Raw genomic sequence first — 23,018 nt, 5'->3', positions numbered from 1 at the left:
CTTAAATAATTTAGGTTATTTAATTTACTTTTAATCATGATAGATTTGAAAATATCCCAAGTTAACTTTGCTTTCGGATTGAAAGATCTCTGTTCTTAAGAATTACATACAGTACTTATGTACAAAATTTTAAGAATAGTATACATAAATACAGTGCATAATGTAAACAGAGTTTGTGAAATATAATAATTAACTTGTTAAATTATGACAGAACATGAATTTTCTGTTTCACACCATTTCCTTAAAATTGTATAGGGCTATTGTATAAGGCTATGTATATTACAGAAAAGATAAAGAAGATAGTTATTTGCAGTACATGATTTCCACACCAATCTATCTGATCAAAGAACTCCAAGATGTAACTCTAAATATAGTGATACAACTATTATTTCAGCTTGTATTGCAGTAAAAATTACTAAGTTTTGTGGTGCAGGCTTCAAATTTACTAATTCTGAAGCCACTGCAATAAATTTCTGCTCACAAATATAAAAATCTATTTCATACATTTTGCTTAATATACGAGGGCCATCCAGGAAGTAGATTACGTTTCCGTCTGTGTCCGCTAGGGGCGGGGCTAGCGCGGCCATCTTGGGGTCAGAGCGTTGCGCAGCTCAGTCTGCATCTAGCCATGCTAGTGAGAGGTTCGTGCTGTGCTCCGTTCAGATACTGTGACGGTTTGAAATGTCTGCGTTAATTGAAAATCCCGCGAGCTGCGAGGTGCGCTCAGTAATAAGGTTTCTGACTGCAAAAAACTGTAAACCGATAGAAATCTATCGGCAGCTTCGTGAAGTGTATGGGGACAACATTATCACTGAAGGTGGAGTGCGTCAGTGGGTCATAAGATTTCAAAATGGCCGAACCAATGTTCACGACGAAGATCGAAGTGGGAGACCCAGCATAGTGACCGCCGAACTTCTCGAAAAAGTCGATGCTAAAGTCCGTGAAAATCGAAATTTCACAATAACGGAACTTTGAGTTTTCCACAAATTTCGCGAAGTTTGTTGCACGAAATCATCAGCGAAAAGCTTGGTTACCACAAGTTTTGTGCAAGATGGAAGGCAAGAAGAGGTAACGAAGTGGTTGAAGGCGCAGGCGGCCGAATTTTTCGACGAAGGAATTTCCAAGCTCGTACATCGCTACGATAAATGCCTTAATTTGTATGGTGACTATGTAGAAAAGTAGTATTTGAGTGTGGCTTTCATCTGTATATAATAAAATTTGTTTCCTATACTTTGTTTATTTTTTTATTCCAAAACGTAATCTACTTTCTGGATAGCCCTCGTACTTGGTCATTCTCATTATTTTTGATAATATTGGTTAGATATTATGAGGTACATATTTAAATGTAGGAGAGAACTGAGATTGTATAACAAAGTAATTTCATCATCAATTTTTCTTCTTTTGAATTTCTGATTAAATTCATGTTTTTTTTGTTAAATATATGGTAAATGCTCTCCTACTCTTCATCAATTTTCATGGAATAATTTATTAGTATTATTTCATTAGGTACAGATAACTTTAGGAGATTTATTAGTTTACTTAAAACCCTGTTCCTACAGAGGGGGAAAAAACTGAATATGCATGCATTAAATGAGGGGAGGAAAATATCACTTACTCAACATAGTACCTTAAAGATGCATGTGTGCAAATGAGAGGTATAACATTTACTCAACACAGTACCTTAAAAATAATTGTTAGGAATATTCATTTATTTGTAGTAACTGGAATGTAACATTTTTGATTGTGGTTATTTACCAGCTGAAGGATTTCTAAAAAAAGGCTACATTACATTTACCTCTTTTATTATTCTTATAGCATTATTCATTAGTGTCACACCTGCACTTTCAATTTTGTTAGTATTACCTATCCATATTTAAATAGCAGGAAAAAAAGTAATGGCTCAAAAATTATTTCCCCATGCTTATCATTGCTATTTAAAGACATTTTTGAATACCTAATTTTATGCTTATTGTTGTAATGACAAAAGAAATATCACTTTACTCGCAAGGTATTTAAAATACAGTAAAACACATAGATTTACATGCAAATAGTAACTCGGCAGTGTTGGTAACATGAGTGAGGCAGGAAAACGTATCAAGGGAGGTTTCAACCATTTGAGCAGGAAGGATTATATGAAAACTGTTTATTTCTTTGCTTTATGGGGTCAAGCAAACAGTGCTTAGCAGTCTTATCCCTTAGTTGCTGGTGGCTAACACTGTCAGGAAGTAATGATTCTTAATTTGGGCATTATAAAGATTTAAAACAAGCTACCATAAATAAATTTGGAAAGAAAGTGAAATTTATCAAAAATTTAAGGGGACAAATTTTTGACAAAATAGATTCTCCAAATAACATTGCACAAAAAGCATATAACACATACAGAGATAGAAAACAATATCAAACAGGTATGTGATAAGTAGATTTTACTCCATCAGAATAACTGTTAAATCAGTAGAAAAACAACAAAGCACAAATCACATTTTGAAGAGATATATGAATGAAAAGATGATGATTTGATTGAAAGATGAAATGAAAAGATTTTTGATGATGTTTGATTCATGAGAAATCTACATAACATACTAAATGTTTACTTTAAGACAATATATACTTCAGTTTCAAATATAAATATGGCATTAGCAAATTTAATCTTAATCCATGGCTACTAACCTAAAAGACACAGTTTTAAAGTTAATTGGAGAACAAATGTAATGCATCTAGAAAAATAAATAATCAAAGGATATTTGAGAAGAAACTTGCAATTACTTGGGCCCACCCATTTTTCAATTTTTGTTTCAGGAAATGATGACATTTCTGTAAAATTTCCAATTTCTATTTGGGAGAAAATGAAACTTATTTAATTAATGCATATTTATCAAATTTCACCAGTACACCTGAAAAATTCATGATAGAAAATTTAAGTAAACAATTTGCTTTTAATAGTTTATGCAATTCTCACTTAACAAATTTTATTTCAAAGATGTATAATTGAATACATTTTAAATTACTTTCAAATAACAAATAATAAAGAACACTAGATGTTTAGGTAAAGGAAAATATTACAGGATCTAATTCAGCATTAACTAAGATGTCAGCATCTGAACATTTTTTGGCTGGAAGCATTTTACAAAGTGAACAGTCACCTTTCATAAAGAGATAGCCAAATTTAATGCTTTAGTGATGGGATTCCACTGATTTACCTGACAAATCATTTTAAACAGCCTTTTGCATATGTTCCATGATGATTTCCTACTTTACAGTGCAGCTTAATTATGCGATGAGATAATTGAATAAAGATGCACTTCATAACAGCTGCAGCATAAGTCATGGAAGGCTGAACCAAAACATTGTTTGCAGAACTGGTTCTAAAATTTTCTTTTCCAAACTTCCAATTTCTTTCTCAAGTTTCGGGTCAACAGCAGAAATGTTTTCACGTGATGTTGGCAATTCCTTGATTTAAGTGTCTCCCCAAATTCTGATTTTACACACTTAACCCTTTTTCAAATTTTTCTTTTATAAATATTACTTTCTCATTCAGGATTTCTCTTTTAACAGAAACAATGCTTTCTTTCATTCCTGCTTCTTCATCTCAGCAGCATTTGTTTCGATGGACTTCTTCACTTTTGTCTTCATTTCAGCAGAATTTGCTGGTTCTTTTTCCTAGCTAGCAGCAATATTTTCCTAATGGTTTTACAGCTGCTTTTTATTATCTTCAGATTAGCAGCATTCAAAGAGAACCTCAATGTTGAGACTAACTGCTGCAAGTGTTGACACCTGCTTCATGACTGTGTTTTTAAATAACTCTAAATGAGCAAAGAAATTGGCAATTAATTATGTATAACTACACACAGCAAAAGAAATAGCTGCAAATATCTAAAGGAGAATGTCAATATTAATCAATTACTCTTTAAGGCAGGATAAATATCATTAATTCCCCAAATCACTCACAGAGAAACTCTAAAAAGCAATTCAGGTGCCTTAATTATGATAGCTAATTAACAGCTGACTTGTTCTACCTCTCAGAACTGTATTTATATGATGCTTCTGAAAAAATTCTTTTGGCTTCTGAAAAAAAATTAGTCATAGGCCTTCAGAGATGTAGTGTTTCCAAATCTGCCAGAAAGCTGCCGAAAAATCATCAAGATTTGTCAGGAGCATGTTTACCAATATTTGAGCAACTTATATAATTTAAATGCTGGACTCAGACCTGAAAGATTTATATTTGTATATAACACATACACACATATACATATAACTTGTGGCCACAATTCAGTTACCAAAAAAAAAAAAAAAAAAAACCTAAAGTTATTGCTCTAAAAGTAACATATAACTAACAATATTACAACAATACATAAACACAACAATATAGTCAAATGAGTTTAAACATTTACATAAATTTACAACATATATCAATGTAAATTAACCTACTTTCAGGGCTAAATGGCATTGATCTGCAATATATAATCAGGTTTGACAATTCCTTAGCTATTCTCAATGTTCTTTCCATTTTTTTACTGTGCAATAGCTAAAAAAAAAAAAAAAAAAAAAAAAATTAATTGACTGAAAACTAATTCAAAGCTATCATTATCCTTTACTAAGAAAATAACTGCACTTCAAATTGTCCTACATTATATTTTCAGCTTAAAACAAATTTAATCATTGAATACAAATTTCAAAATAAGAAAGAATAAATATAAATACAGCAGCATATAAATTTTTTTTTGGGGGGGGCAGGCTGAAGGAAAAACAGTTAAAAATTTAATTTTTAAAATAGAATATTTTAAAAGAACTGGAAACCTGTATTCAGGCAGAATGCAAATGAAAAAGGGTCAAAATTAGGTGCAAATGCTATTCATATCTGACTTACACAAATTACACACCTAAAATCACAGCTCTTTCAGATGAAGATTTATAATTAGATATTAAGCAAACAAGGAAAATTTTCACAAAAACATACATTTATTTTACATAACAAGTAAATTAGTGATAAATCAAATCAAACATATTTAATTTATTGAAATAAACAGTATCTGCAATTCTGAGATGCATAAAGAATATATATGCACATGAGGGACCAGCAACTGCAGCACATGCATTGCAACAATCACAGACATCATTTATGGTGCAAATTTATTCTCCTGAAGATCTTGAAGAATGTCACCAGAATTAGCATCACTTCCTTAGAAGCATATGACATGCCATGTATCTTCCAAAGTGTACACCAACCCTTTTGGCATCATTATGATGCACATCTTGCAATTGGTGTTTGTTTCTTTGAACAATTCTTGTAAATACTAAATATTATATCTCGAAAAGATCTGGGATTAAAATAACTCTTCATGTTCATAATCACCGTGTTTCTGCATTCACATTTCTCATTCAATCGCACATTGTATGAGAAAATTGTTACTTTCATCATGTTCTGTCATCCCTTTAAGTTATGATCATCAATCCATTAGCACCCTTTATATAAGAAGTATGAAATGGTATTTCTTGAATTTTGTTAGCTAATATCAATATCTACAATAAATCCTCTTTCAAAGCAGATATGCTCAGAAGAAATTGTTGTTGTATCCACAGACTGTTTCAAAAATTATCTGTAAGCTTCTTTTTTATATGTTCTTGCACTTGCTGGACAGGACTCCTCATTGTTTCTTACCAACTACATAATTATCATGGGTTAATAGGAGCAAACAGAAATAACAAAAGGTGAAGCAACGACAGTATTTAACAGTAACAATAAAAAATTAACACATTAAAAGGATAAACTACTTGTAGCCAGGGCGCTAATACATGATGTTAAAATCAGATTCTATATATTAAATCAACAGCAATATTCATAAGCATTTATAATTTTGATTCACTCAGAGATTATATACACACTTGAGATTTCTTTGAGCTTTTAATCTACGTCATACAGAAATATGATAACATGATAATATCGACACTACTTAAGATTTAACCCTCTGAGCGCCATGACTGGCTTTATACACACATGAGATTATTTGTGACTTATTATATGTTAGCTTATAATTTAAGATATTTTGCTTTCTTACTTTCATTGATAATATAAATGCCATCTTGATGAACGCAAGTTTATGAAAATAGAGACTAAAATAGCTAAATATACATATTTAGCTAATAAAGGCTCTTTAAATACAAGTCTTCATGAAAATTGAAAAACCTGGGCTGCTAAGAGGGTTAACTCTTTGCGGCGCACTATACGTTAACGTCAGAATTTTAACAAAAAAAGTTGTATGCAGTCTATTTAGTCCTAAAGGAGTATACAGGTAAAATTTTGTAAAAATTGCACTTACCATTTTAATTCTGTGGGGTGTTCCATGTGGTGGAACACTGTGCCGCCTGAGCTTTTAAAAGTGCGACTAAGCGAGCATTGCAGTGAAGCACGAAAATGAGAAGAAGCGTTTGTATAAGAATGAAAAAAAACTCTGTATTATGGCTGTATACATGGTTTCCTGGATATACACAATATTCTTGAATATATACGGATAAATGAGATAAATATCTATATACACAAGTCCTATATACAAAAATATTTACAAATTTTCGGAAAGAGCGCTTCGGAAAGAGTTAGGCCTCTCCGCACCATTTATAGAAAATTAATAATAAAAAAATTAACTACGATTAATATTAACAATAAAGAAAAATTAGCCTATAATATATACATACACGAAAAATATCTACACAATTATTGAAAATAAACAGGAATGAGACTAAAATGCGACAGCAAAAAATTCGCGCAGGTCTAAGTAAAGATCAGTCAAGCTACTAATTCCCGCCTAAAAACTTCTCCCAAAATATTCGAGATGCCAATATTAGGGCTTTCATAACACAAAACACACCTCACCCCTCAATACTGCTTTGTTTGAATTCATTCCCCCCCCCCAAACAACGGAAACAACGTAAACAGCGGATGTTCTCTCCTAAGCACAGATGTTCTGATTCGTAATAGCATGAGATTGCTAAAGGCGCAGTGTTCTAGCTAATGGAACACCCGGTTTCATTCAATGATTCTGCGTATGGTTTTTGTATGAAAGATTAAAAAAATATAGAACAAATAATTTAGAGTACAGCCAGCAAAATTATGCCTATTTTTTTTTCCAAATAAAATTTTTTATATCATTAAAAAAATAGAGAAAATTACTTGAAAAAAAGTGGATTTTGATAACACATTAAAAATGAAAATTATGTGTCTCCTTGTGATATGCTGCTATCTACTGTTTAGAAAGAAAAGTTCAAAGTATATTATAAAGGCATTTTTATCTATTTACGGTTGAATTTAAAGGTTTCAGAAGCGATTCAATTTGGGTGTTCCATGTAGTGGAACACTGAGCCACAAAAGGTTAAAGGCCAATCCATAAACAAAATATTTACAATCAGATGACAGCACAGGTTCCACAAGTTAACAACACTGAATGAAATTAGGCCATTGGGTACAAATTTTAAAAAAAAAATATTATATGGTTGTATAAATAGGTTTGTTTAGCTTATCCTAGAAAACAGACATACCATGTCATTAGCTGATTGCGCAGTTTGCCTTATTGTCTGCACCCAGTCAACCATTTCTTCTCGTGTTGCAGCAGCAATCTCAATAGGAGTTATTTGACGAGGAGAAACAATTCTGAAAACAAATTCTTTACCCCTATCAGACATTCCTGTCAGAATATCTGAAAATCAAAACAAATCTGAGAATCTTGAAGGAAAAAAGACACTGTTAGAGAGCATTTAAAGAGGTATTAGAGGAAGTACTGATTATAAAATGATAACAGCTCATTACGCACAATATTGAACTACTGCTTCTAATGCATACAAAAGCATAAATACATGGTATCATTTCATGAATTCAATATAAAATTCAAATTGCTTTTTTCATGTCTCTAAAGAGCGACTTAGGCTATGTATTAGATTTATATATAGCATTGGTCTAACATAGATACTTTGACACAAAATCAGACTTTTTCTGAAATAACATACAATTTTTTTTCCTTATTTCGATTCTATGACTCAAATTAGGTACAGATATTAAATTTTGTAATTTTTGGTGAGAAATTTAAAATTTTATCTTGGTGGATTTTTTTTTAGTTTGAGCCAAAAATAATTCACTTGAAGAACTTCTTAATTTACAGCAATCTACTTTCCTTTCCCTTTTTTCATTGTCCACCAGCAGGGAAAAAAGTCACCATTCATACTTTCAAATAATTTTAACAAGGTACTTAAACCACATGTCCATTATTATTACTTATGATAAATACACCAAATTTCAAAACACACCAAAATGTAAATTCATGTATAGCTTAAGAAATTTTGAATAAAAAAATTTAATATTTTGTAAGTATGCTTAGAAATACATCTGCTTTAAGAAGCTGGTAAAAATTTTAGAGGTTATAATTCAAATTTGTTTTTGAAAAATTTATAAAAATTATTTAGAAATACAAATTTTAAAATAAATCACAAAAAATGGGTGAATTTTATTTGGAATGAACCTTAATTACAAAATACGACAGGAAGAATCAAATAAGTTTAATAAAAAAGAGATATTAATATAGATAGATATCAAATTCAATTAATATTGCAAAGCTAAAAATTTAAGAGCTGATTTTTTAAAAACTTGGCAGTTTGGCATCATTTGAGTCGCGGAATCAAAATATGGAAAATAACTGGCATGTCAATTCAGAAAAAGTCCGAATTTGTGTCAAAATACCTATATTTGAACAACGATATATATATATATATACATATACTATATACTAAATATCCTGAGTTGCACCTTTAAGACATAAAAACACAAGTTGAATTTCACCAATCAACCCAGTAGAACAGGAGATACAGAACTGTCCCATTTTTTCAGAGGGGGGGGGCAGTGTGCATGAGTACATGATTCTTAAATCTTGAAACTGCTATTAAGAGAAGGGTGGGCCTACTTGATAGAAACTGCACTCCATAAGATGATGCTCAGCTCTAATCTCAGCATGAATATATTCACTCACAGAATGGAACAGTGTTAGTTACGCAGCGATGCTTCAGTTTGGTTTATTTCATTACAGCAAAGCACTTGAGAGCTATCTGCCTAAGAGAAGGGATATATTCATGGAGGACTTTCTAAGGGAAACTGGCTCTTATCTACATTACATAAGGGTAAAACCGCAATCTACATTACACAAGGGTAAAACCACGAAATCATCCATGCAGCCAACTCATCACTGGGAATCGAACCCCAAACCAAACTACCAGCATTCAGTGACTTTTACTGCTCAGCCACTGATGGGTTTATATACTGATGCAATGTTTATTACTGCTTGATTAAATATAACAAATGTTCAATTAAATATTTCTTATTTCTCTATCAATTATAAGGTGCCTTACAATACTAAAGAACATTGGATTTATTTCAGTGGTGATAAGGGCAAAAGAAAGATAAAAGAAAATACAAAGAGGGGGAAAAACCCTATAATCTGTCCATTTAGTTAGATTCTGTTAAGTCCAACTAACATAGTTTTCTGATATCAGGTAGAATCCAAAGCATTTATACTAGATTTGCTGGAGGATTTTCAAAATGGCTTTTTCATCATGGATTAAATCAATTCATATTTAATTTAAAGTGGAGTTGAAGTGATTACAAACAAAAGAAAGTAAGCCTCATTACTGAACAGAGTCAATACTGAAAGTCAATGGATGTATTATATCTTAAAAACTACCAAAAACGTATACATTACAATCAGACTTTGGGCAAGTTTAACTGATGTAGCTCAATGCATACTATTTCATTAAAATGCATAATACAAAAGTCATTTCAATAGGTATTATGTTTTAGCATTATAGGAAATGGTATCAATTCTTTTGTTTCTCATTAGGACAAATAAAATTGCAATACAGCAGACTCCCTCTTAACCGGCTTCCATTTAACTAGATCTCTGCTTTAACCGGCCATAATCAGTGGCGTAAATAAGGGTATGCAAAGAATGCCATCGCAAAGGAGCCCAAAGAACTAGGGGGGCCTTAAATGTCCTGCTGAACTACATTTACATGTTTAAACTTAAAAGATGGATTCCAGTGTGTATATATATATATATAGAGAGAGAGAGAGAATCTTTAATTCATTTTTCCCTGATAAGTTCGGAATTGGAGTTTCAGTAATAGGAGATTAATTATTATTTTGATATTTTTATCTTGTATTTTCCCCTTTTTGCTTTTCATTTTTATTTTTAGACTTTGTACTACTATGAATTCTTATTTTAATTTTGATATGTTTGGATTTTGCATTAAACCTCTTTTACACGATTCCTAATATTAATACAATTGAGGAATAACATTGTTTTAATGCCAATTTACTTTTAACTTTAGAATCTTTAAGTTTATATATATAGTGTACATATGTTGAATGATCTAAAATTCACTTAGTTCGAAAACAAGTTTTTCTAATACTTGTGCAATAGCTGCAAAGCAAGATAATAATAATTTATTTACTAATGAAACTGCACTCCGTAAAATAAAATATTGATTATATTATCTCCTAATATATTCAATGTTAGGAGACGGGTGTTGGCGGACATTTACTCAAGTGTTTTGTAAAATTTTACTACATAAATTGCTTTCCACTCAAAATTTATAAAGAATCTTGTATTAGAGAAAATGCTTCATTCAGGATGAGTTCTTTGGTACTCTACTTTGGTTATAAATCCCATCACTTCACGGAGCTACAATTTTGGCCTAACTTAATTTGACAGTTTGGCATCATCATTCTTACTTGAGTAAAAGACAAAACATCGCATTTATTAATTATTGTACACTGAACAGGAATTGGTTTGTTCCCCTTGAAAAGTCAACTAATTTCCGATCAATAGCAATAATTACTTATTTTTTATTTCCTTTTCAAAGTTTCACATTTTGTTATTCATGATTTAAATTCAAGTCCTCGTAAAACGTTTTTTTCATACTTTACATTCAAGTTACTTTAAAATACAATTTTCGGAATTAAACTTCCTACATATGGGTTCAATCTTTTTGGATACATCTACTAAATTTATATTAGGAGATAATATAATCAATATTTCATTAGTAAATAAATTACAATGTATATATAATAGAATTCGTCATCTTTTAAGTTTTTAAGGGCCCTCTTCCTATATGGTGCTGTGACACAGCTCCGTATATGATGTAGAAAAGAAGCCCTTGGAAGCACATGAAACAGTTAAATTCAGTATTTGCAAAAGTTAATATTCCATCATTCGATTATGTAATAGTAACTTCGTGACTTATCCCAGTTCAGGCATAGGAGTCAGCAGAAAATAGGAAAAGTTCATTTGTATTTCTTAGTCTCTTACCTGAAAATTATTAAAGACAATCCCCTGAAGGAAAGGTTTCTCCCTTTGCAATCCCAATTCAAAAGGGGGTGGAAGTGGAAATTAATTTTAACTATTTATTATAATGTAATTATTTTGTATATTAATTTATTTCTATATAATTTGTTATTATGATCGAATAATTAATAGATACACTTTCTAAGTATAAATAATGAAGTAACTAGGCAAGATTCTGGTAGTTAATTTCAAATGACCTTTGCAAGTTAAGAGGAAATGTGGTATATTATTTGCAGTTCAAAATTTTCATAATATGTCATTCTGAAGCATTTAATTTTGTTCATATATTGAATCTGTTACTAGCACTTCCATTAAACCCAAGTCCAAAAATCAGGACTAATATTAAGCTTGAAATTGAATTTATTAATGTGAATGATTTTTACAATTTAATATAACATGTATTACGTTGGTTCACTATAAACGGCTTATCACTTTTCAAATTGTTGCCACCAAATAATTTCACCTGTATTATTTTTAAAGAAATTAAATAAGGAAGAATTTGCATAAATGTATGTATGATTCTCGCACTGTGACGAAACAATGTTACATAGAATCTTTTAATGCATGGTTCTCACAATGTAAAAAATGACGGTGCAGCCGCGCCAGAAGGCAGGGCGCAGGGTATAGGGACGGAAAAATTTTGGATTTAGAAGTAAGGAATATCCCCAAATGGCAAAGTTAAAGGCGGATCGATTTTTTTCCTCTTTTTTAAAATTAATAATCTGCAGGAGGAAATCATTCGTAAGTATCAATTGCTAACTCCAGAATTTATGCTTTCCTTTCTTAAGGACACAAAATCATTGACGTAAGTTGAGCAGTCGTGGCATGAAAGGACTTTGCTCCACCCACATGTCAAAATGGTATCCTTGTCCAGGAAATGCAAAGAATTTATGACACCACATTTAGAATAGAGAGATTTCCAGTTTCTTAGGGATCTTTGAATGAATTCAAGGTCAGAGAAAAAAGGGGCAAGTTTTATGCGACAGGCTAAGAACACAAAGTTTCATTCTGGTTGCTTAAACATTAAGCAGCAAATATTCCAGTTAATTGTTTTTCATTAAATTTATCGAAATTCATAACTTCTTCACTCATGGGGAAAGGAAATGGAATGGATGAATATTTTTACTTGAAATAATGAGTAAATCAATATTTGTCCAATTTTTCATATCAAAATTTTCAAAATATTCTCACGTTGCAGATAAAGTGCACGTTAAGAATTCTTTAAAATTCCTAAACAAGAATTAAATCTGAAGGCATAGAACTTGTAAAATATATCTTATTTACGAAGCATATTTTAATGCTTGAGGATTTACTTGATTTGCTTTAGGAAAGAGAACAGCTGTGGTGTTTCTTAGCCTGTAAATTACCCATCCACCAAAAATTCACACTATTCTGTAAAAGATAATTCTGAAGATATTAAATTTGTTTTGAAAGAAATATTTTAATTTCCCTTTGCTTGAATAAATACAATAAATTGTAATTCATTTTAACATGAAATATTTAAGCGTAGAATTCAGTAATGTGCAATAATTCATATGTTATTTAAACAGCACTGAATTGAATTATTATATAATAATAAAGCACTCGAGGAATATTTGCCGAAGGGGAAGAATGCCTCCATGGAGTACTTTCTAATCGTTATTTGAAATGAAACTTTAAAATTTACACTTTTGCTTTTAATTAATTTAAATTTTTATTCTACTTTTACTTTCCACAGCATTCAGGACACCACATTTGGAAAGGAGAGATTTCCCGTTCGGCTTAGGGATCTCTGAATGAATTCAAGGTACGAAAAAAGGGGGAAGTTTTACGACAGGCTCAGAACACAAAGTTTCACTCACATGCTCATGGGGGGAGGAAATGGAATGGATAAATATTTTTACTTGAAATAATGAGTAAATCAATATTTATCCAATTTTTCAAAATATTCTCACATTGTAGATAAAAATGCAGGTAGGGAATTCTTTAAAATCCCTAATCGAGAATGAAATCTGAATGCATAGAACTCGTAAACTATATCTTACTTACTAAGCATATTTTAATGCTTGAGGATTTACTTGATTTGCTTTAGAAAAGAGAAGAGCTGTGGTGTTTCTTAAACTGTAAATTACCCATCTACCAAAAATTCACATTTATCTGTAAAAGATAATTCTCAAGACATTAAATTTGTTTTGAAAGTAATATACTAATTTCCCTTCATTTGAAAAAATACAATAAATTACTATTCATTTTAACAATCTGAAATATTTAAGTGAATAATTCAGTAATGCGCAATAATTTGTACATTATTTAAATGGAATTAAATTATTATATAATAATAAAGCACTCGAGGACTATTTGCCTAAGGACAAGAACGCTTTTCTCATCGCTATTTGAAATCACGATTTACTTTTAATTTACTTTCCACAGCATTCAGTACATGAAACCGTCAATAATAATATAATAATTATAATAAAAATGACATATTACAACTAAAAGTATGTACTACTTCATAAATTTCGATAAATTAATTACTGAAAATATTAAGCATATCAATGGCAGCATTGACCTAATAGTTTTGAGTTGCATTTCAACATCTGAAAGAACATGAATTACATTGCAATTTTTGCTACACAGACAAATGGAATACTTCAGAAAAGAATTCTCCCCCCCTTATTGCAATATTTCAATAATTTTTGCAATTAAAAAATTTAGTTAAAACGTTTTAGTAGTAAATGATGCGATTTTCACTCATAAAATCCCTTTTAGGATTATTCTCTTTCATTTTGGCACCACTATGTAGCTTTTCAACGACATAAATAGGTTTAGTTAATATGTGTTCCCATACATTATATGTATTTTTCATATTTCTGTCATTAATAAATTAATGTTTAAGATAAAAAATGATACGGCTTAATTTATAAGCAATGTACAAACTGGAAATCTGAGGTCGTTAATTTCTGAGACAGAAATAGTTTTTTATGGCGTAAATAAAAAAGATACCAATAATCAAAAATATTAATGCTCCTAAAATATATCGCGATTTTTGCTTTTTGATCCACGTGGGGTAAAAAAACCTATTTTTATTAAATGATGTTTTGCACATTTCTTTAAGTGTGTAAAACTTTTTTGATACAACTTTATTTTTAGTAATTATGAAGAAACTTTATACTTGTTTCCTAAAGAAGTATTTAAGCATAGTAATTTTAGAATCTATGCGACAGAGTGCGAGTACTCAATTTCAAATATACATTAATGTCAATAAGCTTAACTACAAATTATTAAACATTTCTGGGAACTTGAAACTTGGAAGGGAATTGTCATATTCTGCTATAATGGGTATTTAAATTTTAGATAAATCCTCATACCATAAGTATTTTGTGTTTAATTTTAAAATTTCCATTTCGTATTGGACAGTCATCTTCAAAGCTCTTTGGATACAGGTCAATAAAATTTGCTTATTATTTCATCCTAAACTTGTGGAAGAATTTACTAAAATTATTCGAATATCCATAATTTTTACTGTTAAATATTTCATAATTATACATTGACTGAAATACATTTATAGTACAGATGAAATTCTAAATGATATTGCAGGTTATGTATTATGTGTCATTGGAATATGACAATAATAATAGTACAATTTGACTGGGGGAGAAAAAACAGATGTTTAAAAAGGAAAGTGGATATCTTTACAGTAAAATCTTAGATGAAAGTTTTACTGTGACTCAACTGGAAAGACACTGGAAATTTATGGTGGAGGCGGGGTCCCTTTCTTTGCTAAACAGCTGCGTTGAAGTATGAAATGCTATCTTTAGTATACTTGTAATTGGCTGATGGCTCAGAACAGTTAACTGAACTTCCTCTTATTCTAATGACATTTCTCTAGTCCACATCACTACATCGAGAGCGTTAAGAAGTTTTTCTTTATAAAATTAAATTTTAAAGGGATCTTGAATATAATTCTTCATTATAAAGGTAAGTTATTGATTTGTAATATTACATAAACTAAATTCTTATAATCTCAAACTTGCTAAAAATTCAATTCACCTAAACTTTTAATCCATTTACCTGAAAATCCAAACTTATCACGATTAACAATGCAAATGTCTACTAATATTATTGACGTATTGTTATATTAACATGAAATATTTTTATGATAAATATAAAATATAAACATATGTTTCCATACATTAAGAAGCATGACAGGCCAAAAATAAAAAACAAAAGTTTTTTTAACTTGTCCTGCGCTATAGCTGTAGGAATGAAGTAAAATAAACTTAAAGCATCCAAAGTTAAAATTAAATTTGAATCAAAGAAAGGCAATTCCTCAATGCTATGAATAACTGCAACTGTGTATAAGAAGTTTAACACAATATCTAAACAAATTTAAAACAAAAATTCATAGTAGCACAAACTCTAAAAATAAAAATGCAAAAGGGAAAACATACAAAATTATAAAAATTATTCTCCTTTTACTGAAAATCCAATTCAGAACTCATTAGGAGAAAATGAATTAAAGCTTCATAATAGTCGATTAATACATTTTGAAAACATATTTCATTGTCCTGGTTCATTTGAGATCTAAAACCGTAAAAAGAATCAATTAAATTTTCATTTAAGGCATTAAAATTCACATAAAACCAAAAAAATCGAATCTCAAATGTACGAGAATTTTCCCTACATGCTTTCGAAACACTTGGAAAAAAAGAATAAAACATAACATTGTGGCAAATTGACTATTCAAAAAAAATCATAAAAACCTTTCATTATGCAAATTGACCTTTTAAAAAAACAAACTGGTTTAAAGCCATTATATGCAAATGCGAAATTCAAAAGATTACAAATAAAGAAAAATGCAAATATACTTTAAACCAAATTCTCATTTAAACAACACTAAAAAATTGGGTGGTCCTCAATTATACTAAATTTTATTTTTCATTTTTTGGTCATTAATAAATTAATTATAAAGATAAAAAGAAAATTAATAGTGCTTAATTTATAATCAATGTAAAATCTGAGGTCATTCATAATAATTCATAGAAACTAAATAGTGTTAAAGTAGATCCATTATGTCGATAGATATGCATTAATATCATTTATTGTCCTGTGGCTTAACTTTTAGAAAACATCTGTTAAACGAATTATTCTTGGTTTGAATAATAGTATTCTGATAAGGATATGTATGAATTCGAAACAGAAGTTGTTTTTCAGGAGAAAAGGTTGCAGATGAAGTATGTAGTTCACATATTCTGTGTATATTGTCTAAGAGATGATGCAAACATGAATTTTTTTTTTAAAAGTTCTTGATATGTATTTCTAATGTCTAATGTTTTCGAACTGCAAATCCATCAGCATATTGTAATTCCATTAATTCAAAACATAAACAATTCGTTTAACAAACAAATGTTTAAAATTATTGAAAACTTTATTTATATTAATGCTTTTCGTGTTTTATTGCATACATTTAAAATATTTTTGAAACATTCATATTTGAGAATTTAATTATATTACTTAGAGACAATGAAAACTACTGTAGCTTGAATTGAATTGACAGGAAAATAATGCAATACATTAATATTAAGATTATTATATAAAAGTTTTAATTGTCAATTTTTGTGCTTATGTATGTTTAAATACCTGTAATTCCATTATCTTCGGTTTTTATAGCTATAATTCTGCCCAAAATACAAATTTGTCTTATGTCCTTTCATTCTTTTATTATTAAATTAAAGTGTTCATTTCTGTATACTCTAAATTTGCATTATCCTTGATTTTTAAAATGATGCGAAAAACTAAACTCTAAATATTAAGCAATATTAAATTCGATAACAGGCATAAAAGTCAACAAAATATAAATTCTAAACTGCCTGAGATATGTTTTTGCTTGTATATGTGTGTATATTGTGTAAATGTGTGTATTTGCATGTATATTGTGTGTATTCAATATCTTACTTTCTTTTGTCTTTTGTATCCTATCTTACTAATTTTCTTACTTTTCATTTGTTTCATTATTCATACAAGTTTTACGATTTTCTTATTATTTCTTTATATATCATTAGTTTTAAAATTAAAACATACCTTTTAATTTTACATTTTATTTGACTTTATGTATTCGTTGTTTTATTTGTTTAATTTATAATCATTTTTCATTCACTGTCCTTGATGGCTTACAGTAGGACTCTGACACCTTTAGTTTCTAAATTAAGCAAAGGAATGTTTAAAAAATAAATATCAATTAATAAAATCAATATGCATAATTTTAACCTCTAAAGACTTATATGCTTTTTCGAATTATCCCAGCAAAGATTAATCACACTGAAACTACATACATTACAGCGGCTAGTTAATCAGAAACTTATTGAAATGAATTTTTACATTAATCCTTACAGATTTTAGTTCAGGAAATTATTATAATATTATAAAAATATTTAAAAATAAAATGAAATAAAAAATTACTATAGCATTAATTCAGAAAAAATACGAAAGATTTCAAATTTTAATTTACATCCAAAAGGGGCATTTTTTTAACGTTTTGTGTGTACCTTTATTTATTGAATATCATATTCTTTACACTTAAATGATAAAATTCAGTTCAACAGCAATGTCACAAAATAATTTTAAAATCATCTTTAGAATTTCTGATACACAGTTCCGCGCGTTATTTTTCCCTCATAGAGTGTTCTCACAGCTCACTTTTAAATAGTTGAGTTTGTTAATCAAACACTCGTTAAAGTTTTACACAATATGAAATAGATAATAAAACAAATTACAAATTTGGGCTTCCAGATGCCCATATTTGGGTGGAAACGTACATTATTCAAAATTGGATGGCTCTAGGTACTGTTGTTTTATCCCAATGCAAGAAATATAGATACGTTTATGCAGATTCTTCATTATTTAATTTCTTTAAATATAACACAGGGCGATAATTGTGGCATTCCGACAGATACTTCAACTTCTATTCATGAGATGGCGCCACGTGTAAAATCCAGTTCTTAATCGGAGCAGCAGAGTGACATCTTTACTCACTCAGACTTCTCGTCAGACAACTGTACGCGATGGTAGCACGAACTGTGTTCCGAGCTCTGTGTTGATCTCTTCAATGTAATTTAAATTGTAATTTAGTATTTAATATATTTTTTGTTATAGGAGATTGTCTACTCTTATTTTCTTTAATTATATCATGCATTAAGCACACACGACCACCAAAAGTGGTGACCTTTTGACTGAGCACGCTACTGAGAATGGATTTTCAACGACCCTAAGCCACGTGCATCCAAGGCATTCTGAAGAACTGACTAAAAATAACAACGAATATGGACATTAAACTTATGCTACAACGTACCCCTTCAATTATTTCTAGAAGTATTGATATATATTGCTTGTGTTTTTTTCAAAGTCGTGCATATCATCGCAAGGAGCTTCAGCAAATCATCAATGTAATCTGTTCCGTTCCGCTGACTTCGCCAGTCGTGCAATAATTCTTCGATCATTCAACGACAAATGTGCTACAACAGTGATTTTCGCTAAATGTGCCACATCAGTAACTTTTGTGCAACGTGCTACGGCAAAATTCTTTTCTCAGTGTTCGAAAGTAGTGAATTGTTTTCCCACGTGCTACAGGAGTGATTTCCTTTTTCCTTCGAAAGTGCCTTAGCAGTGTGAAGTGGTGATTTTGTGTGTGCGCAATACAAAATGAACGCATCATTTTTTTTCTCAAATAAGGGTTTCTTTTCAAATGCATTTCGGTAAAATATTATTTGTGTGTGTAATTGCTGACCCTGTATTATTTGTGTGTGTATCGTTACGTAAATTTTTTCTGCATGGTTAAAATATTTATTGTTATCATGGTAAAATATCAATAGTGTATCCTCATGCTACAATATTTGTGCTGATAAGTGTTTATTAATTAAAGTGAAAATTATCTATCAGTATGCCCGACGATATTCCACCAGAGCCACAAATCACACGCGTTGCGGTGAAGCCACCGCCTTTCTGGAAAAATAATCCTTCATTGTGGTTCGCTCAGATCGAAGCACAATTTTCTATCGCTCGCATTAGTGAGGATTCTACAAAATTCAACCATGTAGTCGCAGCAATTGAGTCTGATATTCTGAATTCAGTGCATGACTTAATTCTCAAACCACCTGATTGTGATAAATACTCCAAACTGAAACAGCGGCTCATTGAAATCTATTCAGAAAGTGAATCTTCAAAAATACGTACTTTACTACAAGGACTTGAACTTGGAGACTAGCGACCTTCATACTTGCTCTCACGAACGCGTGATCTGGCAGGAAGCCATTTTAGTGACGACTTGTTGAAGTCACTATGGCTTTCGCGTCTCCCTAATAACATACAAATAATTCTTGCTGCTTCCAATGAAGATCTAACCCGTTTAGCAGCAATGGCTGACAAAATTAATGAACTTGTTACTCCAGCTTATGTCAGTGCTGCTAATGCTGCACCTTCCAGTTCATCCCTCGAACAAAAAGTGGCTGAATTGACCAAAAAAGTATCTGAACTCTCTACAAGTCTTCATGCTTCACGGAGATATAATCGATCAAATCAGGGCCCACGTAATAAATTTCATGCTCGAAGCAGGAATCGATCTCGTCTTAATACTCGAACGCAGTACAAAGAACCCACAAGTGGCATATGTTTTTATCATATGAATTTCGGCTCGCAAGCTCGCAAGTGTGCCCCTCCATGCACTTTTGTACAAGCGGGAAACTAAATGGGCGGTCTTCTGCTGGCCAACAGAATGTCCGCCACATCGACAGAATAGTACTGGCTGATCGTTCAACTCAGTTATGTTTTCTAGTAGATACTGGAGCTGACATATCAGTGCTCCCGAGAACTAAAACAAATGCTCACCAACTTAATAAACTTGTACTGTATGCAGCCAATGGTACCCAAATTGCAACCTACGGCACCAAACTATTGACACTTGATTTAAACTTGCGCCGGACTTTCAAGTGGCCTTTTATTATTGCGGATGTAACTCAAGCAATTATTGGTGTCGACTTCTTAACATATTTCCACCTTCTAGTGGATGTCAAGAATAATTGCTTAATTGATGCTACAACTCAGCTGACATCACAGGGCCAAGCTTCTCACATATCAAACATACCTACCAACATAAGTGTTTTATCGGGCAGCACACGGTTTCATCGGTTATTAGCAGAATTCCCTGACATTTTAAACCCATCCAAATCAGGGCAGCATACTCATCAGCCAGAAGTGTATCATCACATTGAAACACATGGCCCACCTGTATTTTCCAAGCCTCGTCGTCTTTCTCCAGAGATGCTAAAATCTGCTCGCAAAGAATTTGAATTCATGCTAGCACAGGGAACCATTCGCCCATCTAAAAGTCCATGGGCCAGTCCACTTCACATGGTTAAAAAGTCTAATGGTGACTGGCGGCCTTGTGGAGATTATCGTCGACTTAATGCCGTCACAGTCCCTGACAGATATCCAGTCCCACATATCCAAGACTGTACCCATCTTTTTCATGGAACAAACATATTTTCTACCCTCGATCTTGCCAGAGCATATCATCAGATCCCAGTGCATGCTGAAGATGTGCCCAAGACCGCAGTGACTACACCATTTGGTCTCTTTGAGTACTTATATATGCCATTTGGCCTTCGCAATGCTGGCCAAACATTTCAGCATTTCATACACCAAGTACTGTCTGGCCTCGATTTCTGCATTCCATATTTTGATGATATCCTGGTTGCATCTACAGATGCGGAAGAACATTTTCAACATCTGCGTCAGATTTTCACTCACCTTAAAGATCATGGATTAAAACTAAATCCATCCAAATGTGTACTTGGTCAACCTTCAGTTTTCTTTCTTGGATGTCTTATTACCCAGAATGGAGTCAAACCTTTACCGGAAAGAGTCAAAGCAATTAACGACCTACCCCAGCCCAAAACCATCTCTGAACTGAAGCGTTTTCTAGCAATGTTAAATTTCTACCGACGCTTTCTGCCAAATGCCGCAAAAACACAAGCCTGCCTACATGAGTTTCTGAAGAATAGCAAAAAAAATGATCAACGAGCTGTCCCTTGGACTGAATCTGCATCTGCAGCATTCGTGCAATGCAAACACGATCTGGCAAATGCAGCCACACTTTCTTATCACTCACCTAGTGATCAGCTCTCTATAATGGTAGATGCATCTGACACGGCCATAGGAGCAGTGCTTCAAGCCCATACCACTAAAGGACTTTTCCCAATGGCATTCTTCTCCAGAAAACTTACTACTGCAGAAAGGAAATACAGCACATATGACAGGGAGCTACTTGCTGTGTACTGTGCTGTTAAATACTTCCGGCACAACTTGGAAGGACACGACTTCATCATTTTCACCGATCATCGACCATTAACCTTCGCTTTTAGAAAAAACTCTGACTCATGTTCTCCTCGTCAGCTTCGACAGCTGGATTTCATCGCCCAGTTTAGTACAGATATCAGATATGTCTCTGGTACTGATAATTGTGTCGCTGATGCCTTGTCTCGGGTAAACAATATCAACCTCACTACCCCAGATTTCTCTGAAATTGCAAAAGCTCAATTGCATGATGAGGAACTCAAGAACCTAATCTCAAATCCACAAACCTCCCTTCAGTTACAACCACTGCACATTGATCCAACGCTTAAAATTTACTGTGACATAGAGAACAATAGAATACGTCCCTATATTCCTGTCAATTTTAGACGTGAAGTGTTTAATGCCTTGCACAATTTGGCACATCCTGGAATCCGTGCCACCAAAAAGCTGATCGCAGACAGATTTGTCTGGCCAGCAATGAATCAAGACATCACAGAATGGACTCGTTCATGTATTAGATGTCAACGGTGTAAAGTATCCCGTCACACTCACAGCCCCATTCAACAATTTAACCTTCCAGCAAGACGCTTTGATCATGTACACTTAGACTTGGTTGGCCCATTGCCTCCTTCAAATGGTTACACTTACCTCCTCACTTGTATTGATCGGTACACAAGATGGCCTGAAGCCATTCCTATTGAAAATATATCTGCTGAAACTGTAGCTCGAGCATTCATCTCCCAGTGGCTTTCAAGATTTGGCATGCCTACCACCATCACTACTGACCAAGGCCGACAATTTCAATGTCACTTGTTCGCATCCCTCACCTCCCTTTTTGGCATTCGCCATATTCGCACAACACCATACCATCCATCTGGAAATGGGATGGTGGAACGCTTTCACCGATCTCTCAAACAAGGTCTGAAGTGCCACAGTAGCACACACTGGACAGAAGCCTTACCCCTAGTCTTGCTTGGTCTTCGCACAGCATTCAAAGAAGACATTGGTAGCACTTGTGCTGAAATGTTATATGGTGCAAACCTCCGTCTGCCAGGTGAATTCTTTCACCCAGAATATACTCCAGTTATCGACCCTCCAACATTCCTTCAACGTTTACGTGAGACCATGAGCAATATCTCGCCAACCCCAGCATCTTCGCATAACCAGCCAAGCTATTTTCTACATCCTGCGCTTGAGACATCTTCGCACGTATTCGTGCGCAATGATGCAATTAAGCCAACTTTAACACCTTCATATGATGGTCCATTCAAAGTTGTCAAACGAACACCGAAACATTTCACCATCATCTGCAATGGC

The 23,018-nt window shown here is 32.2% G+C and overlaps 1 protein-coding gene across 4 annotated transcripts in view; it reads right to left on the bottom strand.

The window, feature by feature from the left end:
• The window catches only part of sl (small wing phospholipase C gamma 1), a 326,005-nt gene that overhangs the window by 93,997 nt on the left and 208,990 nt on the right, over nucleotides 1–23,018 (bottom strand). For all 4 annotated transcript variants that reach the window (XM_085809362.1, XM_085809364.1, XM_085809363.1 and 1 more), the window contains exons 22-24: nucleotides 7,528–7,685; nucleotides 4,426–4,522; nucleotides 2,742–2,829 (exon numbers count right to left, since the gene is read on the bottom strand). In XM_085809362.1, the coding sequence (XP_085665488.1) occupies nucleotides 2,742–2,829; nucleotides 4,426–4,522; nucleotides 7,528–7,685 (343 nt within the window). The remainder of the gene's footprint in view (nucleotides 1–2,741; nucleotides 2,830–4,425; nucleotides 4,523–7,527; nucleotides 7,686–23,018) is intronic.

This window comes from Stegodyphus dumicola, chromosome X2 (assembly GCF_044657685.1).
Source record: "Stegodyphus dumicola isolate Sdum_Otavi_A_Nest chromosome X2, ASM4465768v1".
Classification (NCBI taxonomy): Eukaryota; Metazoa; Arthropoda; class Arachnida; order Araneae; family Eresidae; genus Stegodyphus; species Stegodyphus dumicola.
Note: the sequence above shows the minus strand (reverse complement) of the source record. Positions and strands in the feature narration are given on the sequence as shown.